Here is a 21,804-nt window from a genome sequence, read left to right on the forward strand (position 1 = left end):
AGATGACCTATTCAGGCCCTTTCTGGTTCTAAATTGATTATCCTTTGATCTTGATCACCCAAGGTGAAGGTAAGTTGAACCTAAAAAGAAACTCATTAACTAAGATTTTTAAAGAAATCTTTAAACATTTTGAAAGTAAATTATTGAGTTTATCAGTATGACTCTTTCCCTCCTAAAGATGGAAAAATCAGAAGCAGGGTGCAACTTAACTTTCTAAGACATTCTGGCAAATTAGCCAGTTTACTGCTCCAAAGGAAGCCAGATATTCCCTAGAGTGTAAATTAGTCATTAGCTCTCTCAAATCAGTAGAGCAGAAAAGCCCTAACTTGCTAAAATATACCTCTATGACCTAACAAAGTTTCAACCAGGGAGCACTTTATGGCTCAGGAGACTGAATTAGTGGCCTACAACAAGCCAATGGCTTGTCACTGACCCATCGGGTAGGGTTTTTTAAAATGCCTAAATTCACTCAAGATAAGATTGCTTTGCTGGAAAACTTGCCATAGGATATCTTTCAGTTGTGGTGGTGATCTGAAAGTGAGATCAATCTGCTAGGAAAATTCCCTGGGTATTTTTTCCAGTCCCTAGAATCTGTTCCTAGGAGGCCTTAAGCCATTTAACTCAGAATTTCTTGGGATGCTGTGGGTTAATCTTCACCTTTTCCTATACAGGATCACCTACTATGATGGAGGGAAAGAATCCTTTCCTTCTAGTTTTTAAACTCTCATTAGTTTCCTGTAGAGGGCCAGCCCCTGGGAGTGATAGTCACATATACTTGGTGACTTTTTCCATCAAAGATATGCATGGATTATTGCTCATTGTATGGATCCGTTGGGTCACCAATGAACCCTGACCTGGGATAATCTGTGGCTCAGGAGGTGGTTGTAAAAGGTTTTTCTGATAGAGAAGTATGCAGATTTCTAAGAACCAATATTGTAAATTTACGCAGGAAAGTGTGAAACTGGGTCTCCTTTAAGCAGTCATTCCTGAGATAAGTTTTTGCTATAAAAAGGCTGAGTTTCCAAAAATAAAGTTGGTAGATTTTCACTTCCCAACCTTTCGCATTTGGGTATGTTTTTCTACCCAAACTGACTCTTGGAAGTTCATGTCCAGACCCACAGCAGAGCTATGGTGGGCTATAGTTTCCTGTCTTTTTAAGCTGGGACAAAAAGCATAAAAAGCACTCTGCGCATATATGTGGCCAGGCTGGTCTTGTCAAAGGGTAACAACACAGCAAATAACTTTAAGAAAAAGAAAGGTTTTAGGGATGATAGAAACTGATTCAACTCCCTTCAAGGAAATTATAATCCAAGAGGAGGAATAGGATTAGGTGCACAAATAAATTATAATTAAAATTTAAATGGGATGAGACTAAAGGAGAGGTCTTGTCAAAAGAGCTATGAAGATTTTGGAGAGATTACTTACAACAGGATGGATGGGGAAATTCAAAGACTATAGAAAATTCAAAGACTATAGAAAAGGTGGTAACCAGTTTGGCAGTGAAGAGAGAAAAGATTTTGAATGAGAAGTTGAGGAAATTTAGGTAGACAGAATTTAAGTGATTTGAGCAGGATTACACAGCTAATGAGCATCTGAGGACAAATTTGAATTTAGGTATTCATTGCTTGCTCAAAGACATGTTTCTATGATGAAATGTGGAATTTAGGGAACTGTAAGCAGGTACAAGAGAGGGTTTGAAGGATATCATAAAAATTTAAAAAGCTGAGACACATCAGGAAGGATTTAAATGCCAAACTGAGAAGCCTGTACTTATTTTTTCTTGAAGTAATAGAGAGCTATTGAAGATTTTAGATACATTCAGTTCTATGTTTTATGAATAATAATTTCTCAATTGAGGAAATAGATTAGGCAGTTCAGAAGGTGGGAAACAGAGAGATCAACTGCAATAGTTCAGATTAAAACCTACTACTTACAGCCTTGTTCTATGTTATTGATTTTTTAAAAAAGTCATTAGAACATTGGATTTTAAAACTGAGTTAGAACATAATTTCCTCACTAGTATAATTGCAAACTCCAAGCTCTGATCACACACTTTTAGGCAACCTTCTTATTCCTCACTGATCTCCTAGGTGAGCCTTTTTCTTTCATAGATTCCAAGGACTGTACAGACTGTTTTGGTTGCAGCTGCTCCACGGCCCTGAGGGATCCATAAGGAGTAAGATATTTACAGATCTGGCCCCTAGCATAGTGGATTAGTAGTCAACTTGCTATTGACACCATAGAAAAGACAAGGCATTTTTAAATAATAATTTACAGAATGGAGACAGCTCCTTCAAAAATATGATTGTTCCGTGAATGGAAGTCTCTTTTGTTCAGAGCAAGAGGGCCCAACTATAGCTGGCCTGCATTATTGTGTGAACGTATTGCCCTATCTTTCCAGACCAGCCTTTCTCCCAATTTTCCTATCTAGATCACGAGCATCTTTCCTTGCAATGGCTGGTGTTATGGATATATGAGTTATTCTGTCTTTGCAACAGATGTTGCATCACAGGAGACCATCATTCAAAGAGCAATTTTAAATACTTGAATTATGCCACAGAATTATAAATTATTAATATGACTCCATGTTGTGATTCTGATATGTAAAGATGGGAAATGAGGGAGATGCATAGAGCAAGAAAATAATTTCAATGGCTGGATGCCAAAGTTACAAATCAGAAAGATGCATTTATTATTGCGAAGAGACTATGGTATTAAAATACATGTGATAGTTGATTTTTTAAAAACTTACAGGATTATACTTTCAGAACTTAGTCCTGCAAAAGAATTTCTTTCAATCGTCCGGATATTGATGTTATCTTGAATGTCTCTAAAAAAAAAAAGGAAAAAAGGAAAAATTTCAGATGCTTTTGACTGTAGATGTTATTTACCATTCTCAGGATAATCTGGTAAAAAAGATATTGCATCCTTTGGTCTGAGGTCATGTTCATTTTTTAATCACACAGCTGCAGTACAGGAGAATGAATGGAACTTTTGGACATGACAGCTTGCAATTTATCTGTAGGGTTACTTCTTCTCATCCATATAAAGTTGCAGAGATCTCATATCACTGCCATTTGAGAATGTTCACAGTTGATTTCCCCATATAAAGTTTTTTCTAGTGAGCAAGAGTTTATCATTGCCATCTCCACAGCTGGTCTCTGTAGTCTGGCAAATGTGCTTGTGCTTCCTGCCATCTGGCAGCATTGGCCCCCTTTAAGAAGTTAGAAGAGCAGGCTGCTAGGAAAAAAAAAGACCTTTGCCAGGGATCAGGCAAAATCTGGCAAATCATTGGCCCATTTAGTTTCTAGTTCTTGATTGTCTTTTGACTTCTCTTGTCATAGTGATCCTGTTCTTGATCTGGTCTCTGACTTCGAGCCAGGCCTCAACTTTTCGTTCTCATTGGGGATTCCACTATTTACAATTCCCTACTTTAATTTTTAGTCTAGATTTTCATCCCAAACCACGTCCATTCTTTTTTCTGCTTTTTAGATTTATTTTCTTCTTTTTCCTCTCTTGTTCAACTATCTTTGAATTGGTTTTTTCCCCTTTTTAATTTTTTTAAAATTATTTATTTGGTTTTTTATAATTCCCCAGTTACGTATAAAAACAGTTAACATTCATTTTTAAAACTTTGAGTTCTAAATTATCTTTCTTCCATCCCTGCTATTAGGAAAGTATGCAATTTTATATAGGTTATAAATATGTAGTCATATAAAACAGTTCCATGACAGTCATATTGTGAAAGAAAACATAGAACTCCTCCCCACCTCAAAAAAATGAAATGTCAAGGAAAATAAAGTTTTAAAAATGTTTGCTTCAATCTGTATTCATACACTATTAGCTCTTTCTCTGGGAATAGATAGCATTCTTCATCATAAGTCCTTCAGAGTTGCCTTGGGTCATTGTATTGCTGAAAAAGCTAAGTCATTCATAGTTGATCATCCTAAAGTATGACTTTTTACACAGTACATTTCACTTTACATCAGCTCATGTAAATATTTCCATGATTTTCTGAGAATATCCTTCCCATCATTTCTTATAGCAGAATAGCATTCCTTCATAGTAATATACCACTGATCAGTCTTTCTCCAATTGATGGGTATCACCTCAATTTTCAATTCCTTGCCACCAGAAAAGAACTGCTATAAAAATCCTTGTACATATAGGTTCCTCTCCTTTTATTTTTCATTTCTTTGGAAATACAGACCTAGTAATGGTATTGCTAGGACAAAGGGTAGACATGGTTTTATAACTCTTTGGGCAAAATTCCAAATCACTTTACAGATGATCGAATCAGTTCACAACTCCACCAACAATACATTAATGTCTCATTTTGCATACATGCCCTCCAACATTTGTCATCTTTCTTTTCTGTCCTATTAGCCAATATAATAGGTATAAAATAGTACCTCAATTGTTTTAATTTGCATTTTTCATTTTATACTGAGTTATAATATTTTTAATATAGATAGAACTGATAACCTCATTGAAAAGCCTGTTCATATATTTTAATTCTTTATCAGTTGGGGAAGGAATCTTATTTTTATGAATTTGACTCAGTTCTCTATGTTTAAGAAATGAAGCCTTTCTCAGAAAAACTTGCTTCAATTTTTTTTCACCGTTACTATTGCTAACTGTATTTCCCTCCATTCTATCCCATCACCCCCAAATATTTTCTTTCCTTTCATCCCTCTTCAAATAATGTTCTGCCTCTGATTAAGCCCTCCCCCCAATTTGCTCTTTTCCATTCTTCCACCCTTTTCTCTTATCCCCTTCCCCTTCTACTTTCCTGTAGGGCAAGAAATTTCTATAGCCAATTCAATGTATATGTTATTTCCTCTCTGAGTCAGTTCTGATGAGACTAAGGTTTATTCAGTCCCCTTTACTTTCCCACTCTCCCACTTCACTGTAAAAACTTTATCTTGCCTTTTTTTACGTGACATACTCCATTCTACCTCCCCCTTTCCTTTTTTCCCAGGATATTCCTTCATTACCCCTTAATAATTTTTTTGGAGATCATCCCTTCATAGTCAACTTGTTCCTGTGCTCTATGTCTATATATATACTCCTAACTACCCTGATAATGAGAAACTTTTAAAAAGTTATCATTATCATCTTCCCATGCAGGAATATGAATAGTTCAACATCATTAAGTTCTTTATGATTTCCTTTCCTATTTAACTTTTTTATGCTTCACTTGAGTCTCATATTTGAAGGTCAGATTTTCTATTGAGCTCTGGTCTTTTCTTCAGGAAAATTTGCAAGTCCTTATTTCATTGAATGCCCACCTTTTCTCCTGAAAGAGTATTCTCGAATTTGCTGGGTATTTGATTCTTCAGTATAATCCAAGTCTTTTGACTTCTGGAATATCAGATTTCAAACCCTAGGATCCTTTAGTACAGAAGTTGCTAAATTTTGTGTGATCCTGATATGTTTCTTTATGATTGCTTGCAACATTTTTTCCTTGACCTGGGAACTCTGGAATTTGGCTAAAATATTTCCAGGTGTTTTTCATTTTAGGATCTATTTCAGGAGCTAATTAGTGAACTCTTTCAATTTCTGATTTACTTTTTGTTTTAGAATCTCAAGGCAGTTTCCTTGAAAATTTTGTGAAAGATTATGTATAGACTCTTTTTTTTAATCATGGTTTTCAGGTAGTTCAATAATTTTCAAATGATTGCTACTGGATCTATTTTTCCAGGTCAGTTGCTTTTCCAATGATATATTTCATAGTTTTCTATTTTTTCATTCATTTGATTTTATTAGATTGTTTCTTGATTTCTTATAAAGTCATTAGCTTCTATTTGATGATTTCTACTTTATAATTTGGCATGGCTAGATCTCTTTTGTTTGTATGTTTTTTCCCTTAATTCCATGGATCCACTTATCTATTTCTTAGTTAATACTAGACAGTTTTGATGATTGCTGCTTTATAATATGATTTTAAATCTGGTATGGCTAGATCTCTTTCCCTTGTATTTTTTTCCTTAATTCCTAGAAATCCTTAACCTTTTGTTCCTCCAAGTGAATTTTGCTATTATTTTTCTTAGTTCTATAAAATAATTTTTTGGTGATTTGATTGGCATGACACTGAATAAGTAATTTAAGGAGAATTGACATTTTTATTTATTAGCTTGACCTAACCATGAGCAATTGAGATTTTTCCAATTGTTTAGATTTGATTTTATTTGTATGAATAGTGTTTTGTAATTATTTTCATATAATTTCTAGGTTTGTCTTGGCAGATAGATTCCAAGGTCTTTTATGTTGTTTATTGTTACTTTAAATGGAATTTCTCTTTCTGTAATCTTGAGAAATGCTGATTTACATGGGTTTATTTCACATTCCGCTCTTTTGCTAAAGTTGTTAATTTGTTTCAATAGTTTTTTTTTTAGTTTAAGGGATCAATTAGGTGGCACAGTAGATGGATCACCTGCCATGGAGTCAGGAGGGCCTGAGTTCAAATCCAACCTCAGACATTTAATAATTCCCTAGCTGTGTGACCCTGGACAAGTTACTTACCATCATTGTCTTAAATAAATACATTTTTTTTAAAAAATAGTTTTGTTTGGTTTTCTAAGGTTCTCTAAATATTCCATGATATCATCTGCAAAGAATGGGAATTTTGTTTCCTCAATGCTTATTCTAATTCCTTCAATTTCTTTTTCTTTTCTTATTGCTAAAACTAACATTTCTAATACAATATTGAATTAAATGGTGATAATGCACATCCTTATTTCAACTTGTAAATGTGTGACCTCTTCGGAAATGTTGCTAGTTTGTCCCCATTTCAAATAATGTTTGCTAATAGTTTTAGATAGATATTGGTCATCATTTTAAGAAAAATTCCATTTATTCCTATATCATCTAATATTTTTAAAATTTCTAATCCATCTTATTTTATGATTAAGTTTATGTTATTCATAATTAAGTTTGCCATGCATGTGTGCACACACACACACACACACACACACACACACAAACACACACAAATGCACATACCTAACCTTTCTCTTTTAAGCCCTCTCCTTTCTACTTCATTGGGTCAGATGAATTTTTTTGCCCAATTGTCTATGTATATGTATTCTTCCCCCATTGTACCAGTTCAGCTGACAGGTGGTTCAGGTATGATGGTTCAGATATTGCCTGTTACCCTTTCTCCCCACTCCATTGTATAAACTCTTTTTTGCACATGGCCCATTTATGTGAGATAATTTCTCCATTCTTCCTCTGCCTTCCCCACTATCCTAGAGCATTCCCTTTTCCTTTTTAATGTTTCTCTAGAGATCTGTTTTAGGATCACATTTCCATTCCATCTTTTCATCAGGAATGCTTGGAAATCCTTTATCTAATTAAAGATCTGTTTTATCCCTGGAAATTCTTATTTTTGTTCAGCAGGTTATTCTTGCCTAAAAGTTCAGATCCTTTGCAATGTGGAGGACTACAATGTATATATTCCAAATTCTCTGTTTCTATATAATGCTAGATGCTAAATCTTGCATGATCCTAACCATGACTCCACAGTACTTAAATTCCTTCTTTCTGGCTATTTTTATTATTTTCTCCTCCCAGGAGCTCTGGATTTGGGATATAATATTATGGGATTTTTCATCTTGGAGATGACAAATGAATTCTTTTTATTTCTATTCGGTCCTTTGGTTCTAAAATATCTGAGCAGTTTTCCTCTATTATTTCTTGAACAAGTTCATTTTTCATGGTTTTCAAGTAGCCCAATGATTCTGAAATTTTCCTTCCTCTTCTTTATTCCAGGTCAATTATTTTACCTAGTATATACTTCACATTTTCTAATATTATTTTCAGTATTTTGATTTTTATTATTTCTTGATGTCTTATGAAGCTTTTAGTTTTTATTGGGTTAATCTAAATTTTCAAGGAGCTATTTTCTTCAGTGGTTTTGTTCCTCTTTTATCAAGTTGCTAATTATAATCACTTTCTTGCATTGCTCTCATTTCTTTTCCCATTTTCCCCTCTATTACTCTTCTTTGGTTTTAATCTCTCTCTTTAACTCTTCTAGGACTTCTTGTTGGACTTGTTTTACATTTTACTTTTTTTACACTTTTCTTTGAGGTTTTGTTTGACAATGTTTTCAAGACATTGTTTCCTTTAGAGTTTGTGACTTGAGCTTTCTTGTCACTTCAGTAACTCTTTTTTTGCAAGACAATGGCATTAAGTGACTTGCCCAAGGTCACATAATAATTATTGAGTGTTTGAGATTAGATTTGAACTCAGGTCCTCCTGACTCCAGGGCTGGTGCTGTAAATCATTGTATCATCTAACACACAAGGTCACACAGCTAGGTAATTATTAAATGTCTGAGGTCAGATTTGAACTTGGGTCCTCCTGACTCCAGGGATGGTGCTATATCCACTTAGCTGTCCCTGTGGTAACTCTTTATGGTCAGATTCTTTCTTTGTTTGCTCTTCTTTAAGCTTCCTTCCTAATATTAGATTTGATGTTAGTCAGGCTCTATTCACCTCTGGGGGGAATGTATAGTATGAGTTTCTATTCTGTATGTCCTGCTTTCACAGCTCTGACTAGGAATCTGTATGTTTTTGGTGTTCTAAGACTGATGTGATATAGGAAAGGTCTATTCACTGCTTTCCAAATCTGAGTTCCTGATCCAGGTCTGGTCTGTTGGTTAGTGCATGGTTGAATTTTCTCAGAGTGCTGCTGGTTTTGGTCACTCTAAGCCTCTGGCAGGCTCTGCAGGTTCAGCATGACTAAACAGCTTGACTCCCCTTTGGTCTGGGACTTCTGCCCTGGATTATTGCATTGTAGGTTTAGGCACTTGGCTAAAGACTAAAACTCAGTCCCCCTTTTGTACATAGGATTAAAACCACACACTGAGTGTTTGGAACCTGTTCCCTGCTCAGTACACAGCTCCAGCCCTTCTCTTTTATGACCTAGACTGCTCCTCCCAGCCCTGGCCCAAGGTAATGAGTGATAGAGAGATCAGAATGCACTGTCCCTGCTCCCAGATGTAGGTCAGACGTGTTTTCCTGCCTTGACCCTTATGGCCAGGTCCCTCTTGAGCATCCATAGACCCTTCTTCCTATTCCCTAAACTGCTCTGGGATAGAAAAAATGGTTCTTTTTTGATCTCCTCAATCAGAAATTAGTCTGGTGCATTTTCCAAGTTTCTGTGGAGGTGGTGTGCCAGGTACACTGTGCAAAGATGCCTCTTCCAACTCCCCACCCCCATCAGCAATTCCTTTTCAATTTAACCTTGTCATCTTCAGCTGCTTTATCCTCCTATTCCTCCTGCCATGCCCTGGCACAAACTTGTGAGAGAAGCAGCAGGCTACCGTCCTACAAGGCTTCCCCTACCCTGCCCCCATGGTCAGGACTACCTCAGAAGAGACAGGATAGTCAACTGAGGGATTCAAAGGTCCCTCCACATGAAAAGTCCTTTCTCTACTCCCCAATGTTCTAGAAAGTGAACCAAAGTGGTTTTTTTTAGCTTCCCTGCTCATTCTTTTTTTAAAAAAGTTTTTGCAAGGCAATGGGGTTAAGTGGCTTGCCCAAGGCCACACAGCTAGATAATTATTAAGTGTCTGAGGCTGGATTTGAACTCTGACTCCAGGGCCGGTGCTCTATCCACTGCACCACCTAGCTGCCCCGATCTTGATAGCATTATTGATCAAGCAGATCAGCTTGTTGTTGAAGTTCAGCTGGACAGAGATGAAAAAATAGCCAATCTACTTTTTTTGTGTTGCGATTGGTGTGCAGCCAGCTCACTGCTTCCATATAGCCAAAATCCATATCATTGCCCGAGAGGAAGATGAATAGCAACATGCAGATTTACTTCTTCTTTCTGTACCCACCAAGGGTCTTATCATCTTTCAATTTTGATTAGATATCAACCAGTTCTTTGTTTAATTTTTTGATCTCCACTTCCTTACTCTTGCAGTTCTGGAAGTCTGAAATGAAGATGGCCAGACCCATCATCCCATCAAACTTGAACATATTAAGTATGATAGTGGTGGAGGGAGCTGGAAGAAGTGAGAGTAAAGGAGTGAGTGGGGAGGTCTCTCTGATCTTGTCTCTAGACTGGTCTAGGTCTCTCCACCAGAGTAGCAACAGCCTAGCATCAGCAGTCTTGGGAGCAGCAGTAAACATACCCTGGTCACACATGTTCTGCTATTTAGTGTTTTTAATAGGAATAGGTATTGTATTTTGTCAAAGACTTTTTTAAAAAGAATCTATTGAGATAATTATATGATTTCTGTTAGTTTTGCTATTGATATGGTAAATTACACTGATTATTTATCTAACATATCCCTACATATCTGGTTTAAAACTTATCTGATCGTATCCTTGTAATAACTTGCTGTAATCTCTTTGTTAAAAAAGACTGTCTATATTTTTTTTGTCTGTTTTGGTTCTTCCTAGTTTAGGTTAGTGTCATAAAAGGAATCTGGCAGAACTCCTTCACGTATATTTATCAAATAGTTTATACAGAATTGGAATTAATTGCTCTTTAAATGTTTGGTAGAATTTTCTTGTATATCCATCTGAACCTGGAGATTTTTGATAGGAAGTTTCTTAATGGCTTCTTCAATTTCTTTTTTAGAAATTGGGATATTTCTTCTGTTAATCTGACAATTTATATCTTTGTAAGTATTCATACATTTTGCTTATGTTGTCAGATTTGTTAGCATGTAGTTGGGCAAAATAGCTCCAAATTATTACTTTAATTTCCTCCTCATTGATGTTGAGTTCACCATTTTCATTTCTGAGACTGTAATTTTGGTTTTCTTCTCTTTTAAAACAGATTTACCTAAATTTATTTATTTTATTTTTATAAAACCAAATATTAGTTTTATTTATTGGTTCAATAGTTTTCTTGCTTTCAATTTTATTAATTTCCCTTTGATTTTCAGAATTTCTAATTTGGCACTTAATTGGGTATTCTTAAATTGTTCTTTTTTCTAGGTTTTTTTAGTTGCTTGACCAATTTGATCCCCTTTTTCTTTAATTTATTGATGAAGGCATTTAGAAATAAAAAAAATTTCCCTTAATGATTGCTTTGGCTATATCCCAGAGGTTTTGGTATGACATCTCATCATTTTCATTCTCTTAGATGAAATTGTTCATAAATTCTAGGATGTTTTGTTTGATCTACTCATTCCTTAAAATTAGGATATTTATTTTCTAATTAAGTTCTAGTTTATCTTTCCATGTCCCTTTATTATATGCATTTTTATTTCATTGTGATCTAAAAAGAATATATTTAATATTTCTGCCTTTCTTCATTTGATTGTGAGGATTTTATGCCCTAATATTTAGTCAATTTTTGTGTAAGTGCCATGTACTAGGTATATTCCTTTGTATCCTATCCAGTTTTCTCCAGTGACTTATCATATCTAACTTTTCTAAAATTCTAATTACCTTGTTAACTTCCATCTTGTATATTTTGTATTAAGATTTATCTAATTCTGAGAGAGGAAAGTCGAGGTCCACCACTATTATAGTTTTGTTGTCTGTCTCCCTGTAACTCCTTTACTTTCTCTTCTAAGAATTTAGGTGCTATACCACTTGATGCAGATATGTTTAATATAGATATTACTTCAGTGCCTATGATACCTTTTAAGAAGATGTAATTTCCTCTCTTATCCATTTAATTAGATCTATTTTTGTTTTTGTTTTGTCTGTTCTAGTCTTTCACCTTTATCTGGTGTGTATTTTTCTGCTTCAAATGTATTTCTTGTAAACAATTAATTATATAATTTTGGTTTTTAATCAACTCTATTTGCTTCCTTTTTTATGGAAGAATTCATCCCATTCACATTTACAGTTATGATGACTATCTTTGAATTTCCCTCCATCCTGTCTTCCCTCTGTTTCTATTTTTGTCTTTCCTTTTATCTTATCCTTCTTCAGGGGCAGCCATGTGGTGCAGTGGATAGAGCACTGGCCTTGGAGTCAGGAGGACCAGAGTTCAAATCCAGCCTCAGTCACCTGACACTAATTAACTGTGTGACCTTGGGCAACTCACTTAGACCTGATTGCCTCACATCCAGTGCCCTTGAATTCAGGCTATTGAACTCAGATGACTCTGGAGAAGAAAGTGAGACTGGTGACAGCATAGCAACCCTTCTCTCAAATTCAGTTCATGTGCTTGTCATGGTACCACCTCCCTGAAGTCATGGCCTTCTTTGAAAATAAAGGACAAACAAAAAAAATACCTCTTCACCAATGTTTTGCTTTTGACTGTTGCTTCTTTATCAACCCTCCCTTATTTTTAAATTAAAGTATATTTTATTTATTTTTCCAACTGCTTGCAACAATAGTTTTTACTAATCATTTTTTAAAGGTTTTGAGGTTTATATTTTTCTCCCTCTTTTCCTTTCCTTCCCCCTTTCCCTGACAGAAAGCAATCTGATATGGGCTCTACAGTTATACTAAACATAGATCCATATTGATAATGGGGTGAGAGAAGAATCAGATCAATATGGAAGAAAGAAAACATTGGAATGAAAAAATGACAACTTTTAAAAGCTGAAGGTAACAAACTTTGGTCTTCATTTAAAGTCCACAGTTCCTTTTCTGGATATGCATGGTATTTTCCATCACAAGTGTTTTAAAATTGTCTTTGATTATTGTACTGCTGAAATGAACAAGCCAATCACAATTAATCATCAACCCATCACTCAGCATCAATTTATGCAAGTCTTTTCAGGTTTTTCTGAAATTCTGTCCCTCATGATTTCTCATAGAACTAAAGTGTTCCATCACATACATATACCACAATTTGTTCAACCATTCCTCAATTGATGGACACTCCCTCAATTTCCAATTCTTTGCCACTACAAAAAGAACTGCTAAGAATATTTTTGTTCATCAGGGAGTTTTATCCTTTTTTATGATCTCTTAAGAATACAGACCTAGTAGTGGTATCACTGGATCAAAGGGTGTGCACATTTTTATTGCCCTTTGGGCATAATTTCAAATTGCTCTCCTGAAAGGTTGGATCAGTTCACAACTTCACCAAAAATGCCTTAGTGTTTCAGTTTTCCCACATCCCCTCCAACTTTGATCACTGGAGGTATGAGATGACACCTCATAAATTTTGTAATTTACATTTCTGCAATCAATAAGTTTTAGAGCAATTTTCATATGACTAAAGATAACTTTGTTTCAACCTTCCCTTTTATCAGCCCTTTTACTTCTTCCTTTCCTCTTTTACTTTTTAAAAAACTTACTTTAACTAATTTCAGATTTAACTTTACTTTCACTTTCCCCTCCTTTTTATGAGTGCTTTCTTCCCCTTTCTTTTCTCTACCCCTCCACTTTCTTGTAGGGTAGGACAAATTTCTAAACTCAATTGTGAATCTGTTGTTCCTTCTTTGGGTCAAGTCTATTGAGAGTAAGATTTATTAAATGTTCACACACTCCTTTCTTTCCCTCTTCTATAATAGATATTTTTTGCCTCTTGTGGTGTTATTTCTCCTTTATTACCTTGCCTTCTTCAAGTATAATCTTTCTTTTTATGCCTTAATTGTTTTATACATGTCTGGTATTCACAACCTCTGTTAAGGTATACTCCTTTTATCTGTCCTGATAGAAGTACAATTCTCAAGAACTGAATGACTGATTTATTTATAAATATAATTACTCAAAATCACTTCATGCCCACATCCTTTGTCCAAGTACACTCCCCTTAACTGTCCTATTAGAATAAGCAATTCTCAAGAGCCATAAACATCATGAAATTATATTCATACATTTCCAAGTACCCTTTCTCCAACTATGCCTACAGAAATACAACCCTCATGAACTAAAATATTATGTAAACCAAAATCACTTCATGATCCATTTATACCCACAGCCTCTAAGCATACTCCTTCCAACTGTCCCAATAGAAAGTATTTGCTAAAGCATCATTACTTCTAAGATCAATCTATACCCAGACTCTCTAAGTACATGTCTTTTAGCTATTCTAAGAGAAATACAAGTCTTAAGAGTTACAGGTATTATTTTTCTATGTAGGAACATTACACACATGTTCCTACATAGAAAATATATATATATGTATATATATACATATATATATATATATATTTCAATATGATTGACTAATATTTTCTTTTTATGTATCTCTTGAGTCTTGTGTTTGAAGAACAGTTTTTCTGTTCCATTCTGATCTTTTTCAGGTAAGTTTGAAAGTCCTCTAGTAAAAGAATACTGCAGAGGAGTTGATTATTAATTGTAACCCAAAGTCCTTTGGTATTCAGAATACCTACTTCATACCTTCTGATTCTTTAATGTTCAAGCTGAAACTTGACTGCAGTCTTGACTGTATTTCTTTCTGAATGCTTATTGAGTCAGAATTAGCTGACTATTTAGCTGAGAATTTAAAAATTTGACAATAATTTTCCATGGGATCCCTTTCTGGGGGTGTTCAATGGATTCTCTTGAAGACTGTTTTATCTTCTTGTTTCTAGGATATTAGGACTGTCTTCCATGCTAATTTACTGACAGATATTGTCCAGGTTCTTTTCTGATCATGGTTTTCAGATAGACCAATAATTAGTAAACTAACTCTCCTAGATCTATTTTAGGTACTTTGCATTTTCTTCTATTTTTTTTTTTTTTTAGCCTTTGGCTTTATTTACTAGAATCTTGGTATCTCATAGAGTCATTAGTTTTCATTTGTCCAATTCTTAATTTTAGGGTTTATAATCTTCAGTTAACTTTGTGTTTCCTCTTCTAGATGGTTAATCTTACTTTTAGATGAATTGTTCTCCTTTTCCTGTTTGTTAATTTTACTTTTTGATGAGTTATATTCCTTTTCCACTTGACCATTTTTATTTTTAAAGGTGATAGTTTTGCTTTATCATTTGGTCAGTTTTACTTTTTTTTTTTCTTTTAGATTTTTGCAAGGCAAATGGGGTTAAGTGCCTTGCCCAAGGCCACACGGCTAGGTAATTATTAAGTGTCTGAGGCCTGTAGGTACTCAGGTACTCAGGTACTCCTGACTCCAGGGCTGGTGCTCTGTGCCACCTAGCAACCCTCAATTTTACTTTTAAAGGAGCTGATTTCTTCTGTCAATTTTCTTAGTTCTCTCCTTTCTTTTCTCCATTTTTCTTCTTCCTCTCTTTTTAAAAAATCCTTTTTGAACTCTTCTAAGAGGCCTTTTTGGATTTGAGATTAATTCATAGCCTCCTTTGAGGCATTTTGCCACTGCTTTCCTCTTCTGAGATGGTATTTTTATTATCCTTATCAAAAGAGTGACTAGCTATAGTTAGTGCTCTTTTTTTTTTTGCTCATTTTGATAGTTGAGCTCTGCTTCTAGGACATGGGGTATAGTACTAGGTTTCTGGTCCCTGAATTACTGCTCTGGCATCTCAAATGTTCCTGATTTGTTCCCTGCCTTAGGATAGCCAAGCTGCACAAGTGTTCTTTGCCTTAAACTTTGCTTTCTGAGCTCTGGTTGGGACCTTTGTTGCTGGTCCGCTATACCTACTGGATTTGTGAACCTGGACTTAAGCTGCACTGTGCCTAAGAGACTACCTAGCTCTTCCTTTTACACTGGACTAAACTGCCCTTTTACCTACTGAACTTTTCTGAAGTTCCTACATAATATCTTTAGTTGAGAATTTGTTTCATTTTGGGTTTCTTTTTTGTGAGTTCGTTGTTTTATGGTCTGTTTAGAAGCTTTGTTAAATGATATTTTGGGAAGAGTTGTACTAGGAAGTATTCACATCAGTTTTAAGTTTTAAGGAATTATTTTCTTCAAGGGACTTTTGTTTCTCCTTTTTCTACTTTTTAAAGAGCTTTTTCTTCAGTGAATTTTTGTTCTTCTTTTCCCCATTTGTCCAATTCTCCTTTTTTAGACATTCTTTTCCTCTTTGACTTTTTGGATTCCTTAAACCATTTGTCCCTCTATGGTTTTTTAAATGTTATTTTCTTCAGTATTTTTATCAAGTTTCTGACTCATTTTTCATAATTTTCTTGCATCACTCTCATTTCTCTTCCTCTACCTCCCTTATTTTTCCTTGACCTCTTATTTGATTTTTTTTTTTTAGTTTTTGCAAGGCAGTTGGGGTTAAGGGGCTTGCCCAAGGCCACACAGCTAGGTAATTATTAAGTGTCTGAGGCAGGATTTGAACTCAGGTACTCCTGACTCCAGGGCTGGTGCTCTATCCACTGAGCCACCTAGCTGCCCCAGCCTCTTATTTGATTTTAAAAATAACTTTTTGAGTTCTATGACCTGAGAGCAATTCATTTTTTTGTGGGGGAGGCTTTGAAAGTAGGAGCTTTGACTTTGTTGTCTCCTTCTCAGTGTGTGTGTTCTGATTTTTCTTTTCACCATAGTAAATTTTTATGTTCATAGCTTTTTTTTCCTATTTGCTTATTTTCCCAACCTGTGACTTGATTTTTACTCTTTGTTAAAGTAGGACTCTATTTCTAGGTTAGATGGTCCCAAGCTTTTGGGGGTTTGCGCAGTTATTTTCAGAGATACTTTTAGGAACCTGCAAGTTTTCTGTTCTTTCAAAATGAAATCATCCAAGGAGAGGTGTTTCTTCCTCTCCTTGGCTATTCTTTGGTCTGTGAATGACAACAAACTCTCTTTTCTGCCCTGAAACTGTGAGGAGGATCCTTGGTCCCCTGTGGCAGTAAGCTCTGGTGTGCTCCTCCTTCTCCTCTTCCTGGCCCTTTGATCCAGATCAGAGTAGAGTAAAGCAACAGTCCTGCCTCAGGGTGAGCAAAGAGATAACCCTTTACTGTCTGTGGGCTAAGAACTCTGGAAGCAACTGCTGCCACTGCTGATTCTGTGACTCACAAAGCCTGTTCCTGGTTTGCTGGGGCCAGGGTTATGGTTGATTGGGCTCTATTCCCAACCCCAATGTGACAGACATTTCCTGCTGACCTTTAAGCTATCTTTGGTGTCCATGGGCTTAGAGGTCTGGAAACTGCCACTGCTGACACTGATTCAGTTGCCCTGTTGACTGTTCTAGATTTCTGGGGAATGGTCTGCACTGGCATGGACTGTGTGGCTGCACTGCACTCCTCTCTCAACCTAGAACAAGAGACCTCTCCGACCATCCTACTAAGTTGTCTTTGCATGGAAAATTATTTTACTCTATCTTTGTGTGGTTTCTGTCACTCTAGAATTTTAGAGTAATTTTTAAAAGGTATTTAGAGTTTCTCTTTTCCTAATTCTAAGAACCATTTCTCCCTCTTATTTTCTTTTTGATGAATGTGAGGCTGCAGAATATCTGATTAATTTTTTCTTTCAAATTAATTAATTAATTAATTGATTTATTTTTAGAGTTTTTTTGCAAGGCAAATGGGGTTAAGTGGCTTGCCCAAGGCCACACAGCTAGGTAATTATCAGTTGTCTGAGACTGGATTTGAACCCAGGTATCCCTGACTCCAGGGCCTGTGCTTTATCCACTGTGCTACCTAGCTGCCCCTATTAATTTATTTTTAACATTTATTTTTTAAAAAATCACTGGCATTCTCTTGCTCTCACTCCTGAGTCATTAAGGTGACAAATGTTGATATCAATTATACATATTCAATATCACAAGGATGTTTCTATATTAACTATTTTGTAAAAAAGCAGGGAAAAATGGGAAAAATCTGCCTCAGTTTGCACTCAGATTTTATCAGTTCTTTCTCTGGAAGTATATAGCATTCTTCATCTTGGGTCCTTTGGAATTATATTGGATCATTGTTTTGATCAGCATGGCAAAGTCATTCACAGCTGATCATATTACAATATTGTTGATATTATGTGTCATGTTCTCCCAGTTTTGTATAGATCATTCTTTATTATTATTATTATTTTTTTGACAAGGCAGTGGGCTTAGGTGCTCAGAGTCACACAGCTAAATAATAATTGAATGTCTGAGGCCAAATTTGAGCTCAGGTCCTCCCAACACCAGGGCCAATGCTCTAACTAGTGTGTCACCTAGCTGCTCCCAGATCATTGTTTATTTGTATGAAAAGTATTTTGTTATTGTGTTCATATAATTCCTGATTTTGTCTCTGGAGGTAGAATTCATCATATTTTATATTGTCTGTCATTATTTAAAATAGAATTTCTCTTTCTATCTCTTGCTTCTGGATTTGTTGGTAATATATATGTATGAATGATGATGATTTATGTAGGTTTATTTGATAACATAAAACTTTACTAAAGTTGTTAATTATTTCAGCTGTTTTTTTAATTGACTCTTCAACTATAGCATCATTTCATCTCCAAAGAATAATAGTCTTGTTTCCTTTCTGCTTAATTTTGTTCCTTAACTTTCTTTTTTCTTGTCTTATGGTTACCATTTCCAATGCAATATTGACTAATAGCCATGATAATATACTCCTTTGATTTCCCCTTGATCTTACTGGGAAAGCATCTAGTTTATCCCCCATTACAGATAATGTACCTTTTGTTCTTAGATACTACTTATTTTAAGGAAAACTCCATTTGTTCCTTTTCCTTCTATTGTATTTTTCATAGGAGTAAGTGTTATATATTATTAAGAGCTTTTTCTCCATCTATTGATAGAATCAAAACAATTTTTGTTGTTTTTCTGTTTTTGTCATTTATCCTGATAGTCTTTCTAATACTAAACAAGTCCTGTGTTACTGATACAATTCCTACCTGGTCATAATGCATTGTATTTTTGTAATCTCCTTGCTAGAATTTTATTTAAAAACTTTTCATCAAAATTCATTTACTCTGTTTCTCTATTTTTGTTCTTCCTGGCTTAGGTATCAATATCATATTTCTGTCATAAAGGGAATTTGGTAGGACTTCCTCATTGTTGTTTTCAAATTGTTTATATAGTATTGGAATTAATTGTTCTTTAAATATTTGATAGAAATCACTAGTTAATTCATATGGTCCTGGGAATTGTTTTTAGGGAACTCATTTGGGACTTGTTCAATTTCTTTTTTTTAAGATTCAGTTATTTAAGTTTTCCATTTCCTCTTCTGGTAATCTATATTTTTATAACTCATCTATTTACATAGATTATCAGATCAACCTAATATTTGCCTTAATTTTTCTCTTCATTAATGATGAATTTACCAGTAATTTCTTCTCTGAATTAAATTAATGAATTTATTCAATCATTCATTCATTCATTATTTATTTATTTATATTTCATTGGATTTTTTTTTAAATAAAAATTATCCTCTTCCTATCTTATTTACTTATTCAATGGTTTTCTTACTTTTAATTTTATTAATTTCTCCTTTGTCAGAATTTACAATTTGATATTTAAATTGGAGATATTAAATTTGTTTTTTTCTTTTTTTGAGAAATTCAATTAAGTGATCTTCTTTTACACTATTTTATTGCTATCATCATTTAGAAATATACATTTCCACTCAATTATTGTTTTGGCTACTTCCCACAAATTTTGCTGTATTATATCATTGCTGTCATTCTTTTAATGAAGTTATTGTTTTTATAATTTGTTCTTTTACCCATTTATTCTTTAGGATTTAGTTTCCAAATAATTTTAATCAATTTTCCATGACCCTTTATTGAATATAATTTTCATTATGTTCTATTATGGTCTGAAATGGTGCATTTTATATTCTTGCTTCTATATTTATTTTTTAATGCCTTAATGCATGGTAAATTTTTGTGAAAGTTCCATTTACAGATGAGGGAAACCGCACTCCTTTCTATTTCCAAGAGAAAGGATTTTTCTATTCAATTTCTAGAGAGCTCTTTCAAATCTAATTATCTAAATTTCTCTTCATCCTTTCAACTTTTTAATTTATTTTACCATTAGATGCACCTAATTCTGAGAGGGGAAAGTTTTCTTGCTTATTTTCTCATGATACCCATTTAACATTTAAGAATTTGGATGATATTATCATTTGGGGCATTTTTGTTTAATATTGATATTAATTCATTGTGTGTGGTATCTTTTAGTTTTCCTTATTGTCTCTTAATTAGGAATATTTTTGCTTTTGCTTTGTCTGAGATTATTATTACTACTCTTGCCTTTTATTAAAACAGTCTGAAGCACAATAGTTCCTACTCCAACTTCTTATTCTTATTCTTTGTGTGTCTCTCTGTTTCAACTATATTTCTTGTAAACAACATATTGTTGAATTCTGTTTTCTACCCCAGTTTTGTTTTTATGGGTGAGCTCATCTTATTCCTATTACCATTTTGGGTTCCTGTGTATTTGCTTCTATTTTATTTCCCTTCAAAAGTTTTTTCTGCTTCTGATTACTTAGTTTACCTCCCTTAATCTTCTCTCTTCTTGTCTCCTTAATCCACTCTCCTTTCTATCAGATCTCCCTCTCCAATCCCTTATCCCTGCCTTCTCCTACTTCCATGGAGGGTAATATAGTTTTCTATACCCAATCCAGTATGAATGTTATTCTTTATCTGATCCAATTCTGATGAGAGGGAGGTTTAAACATTGTTCACATTTTCCCTTCCACTGGAAAAATTCTTTACTTACCTCATTTATGGGAGATGCTTTTCCCAATTCTTGTACTTCTCTCCTTTTATCAATGCTTTCATCTTTCTCACCCCCTTTTTATTAAGATCATCTCATCTTAGTCAACTCTCTCCCATACCCTCTATTTTTGTAGATTCATTCTAACTGTTATAATTATCCTAAGGTTCTAAGGAATTAAAAGTCTCAATTTCCCATATAGGAATGTAAATATTAACCATATTAAGTCCCTTATGATTTCTCTTTCATGTTTACCTTTTCATGCTTCTCTTGACTCTTACTTTTGAATACCAAATTGCCTGTTCAGCTGTGGTATTTTCAACAGGATTGCTTAAAGTCTCTATTTCATTGATATTCATTATTATTTATCCCCTGAATGATTATACTCATTTTGTGAGACAGATTATTCTTTGTTGTAATCCTAGGTCCTATGTCTTTTGGAATATCTTATTTCAATCCCTCCACACCTTTAAAGTGGTAGCTGCTAAATCTTATGTGATCCTGACTATGGCTCAACAAAACTTGAATTGTTTATGATTGCAATATTTTTTCCTTGAACTAGGAACCCTGGAATTTGGCTATAATATTCCTCAAGGTTTTCATTTTGGGATCCCTTTTAGGAGGTGATCATTGGATTCTTTCAAATTCCATTTTATCTTCTAGTTATTGAATATCAGGGAAGTTTTCCTTGATAATTTCTTGAAAGATGATGCCTATGCTATCTTTTATTTTTTTGATCATGACTTTTAAGAATTCCAATAATTTAAAATGATCTTTCGTGAATCTATTTTCCAGGTCTATTGCTTTTTCCAATGAAACATTTCACCTTGTTTTCTGTGTATTAAATCTTTTGGTTTTTGTTTGATTTCTTGATTTCTCATGAAGTCATTACCTTCCATTTGCTAAATTCTAATTTTTTAGGAGTTATTTTCTTCAGTGAATTTTTGTACCTCTTTTTCCATTTGGTCTTGTCTGTTTATTAAAGTTTCATTTTATTCAATTTTTTTGTGTCTTCTTTACCAAGCTGTTGACTTATTTTTCATGATTTTCTTGCATAACTCTCATTTCTCTTTACAGTTATTCCTCTACCTTGAGCTCTTCCATAACCTGAGATCAATTCATATTTTTCTTAGAGACTTTGCATGTAGGAATGTTGACTTTGCTACCTTTTTCCCCCAAGTGCTTTTATATTCCTTGTCACTGTAGAAACTTTCTGCTGTTTGCTCATTTCTCAACTTATTACTTGATTTTTAACTCTTTGTTGAGGTGAATTTTTACTTCCAGAGAAGAGGGCACACTTTCCCAAGCTTCAAAGGTTTTATGTAATTGTTTTTAGAGATACT

General features: G+C 34.4%; 1 protein-coding gene across 1 annotated transcript in view; it reads right to left on the minus strand.

Annotated features, from left to right (window-relative positions):
• The window catches only part of FSHR (follicle stimulating hormone receptor), a gene marked incomplete at its 5' end in the record, with an annotated part of 112,563 nt that overhangs the window by 42,296 nt on the left and 48,463 nt on the right, over positions 1-21,804 (minus strand). Inside the window, one exon of the mRNA XM_074223893.1 lies at positions 2,753-2,830. Coding sequence (XP_074079994.1) covers positions 2,753-2,830 — 78 coding nt within the window. The remainder of the gene's footprint in view (positions 1-2,752; positions 2,831-21,804) is intronic.

This window comes from Macrotis lagotis, chromosome 1, assembly GCF_037893015.1.
Source record: "Macrotis lagotis isolate mMagLag1 chromosome 1, bilby.v1.9.chrom.fasta, whole genome shotgun sequence".
In the NCBI taxonomy this organism is placed as follows: domain Eukaryota; kingdom Metazoa; phylum Chordata; class Mammalia; order Peramelemorphia; family Peramelidae; genus Macrotis; species Macrotis lagotis.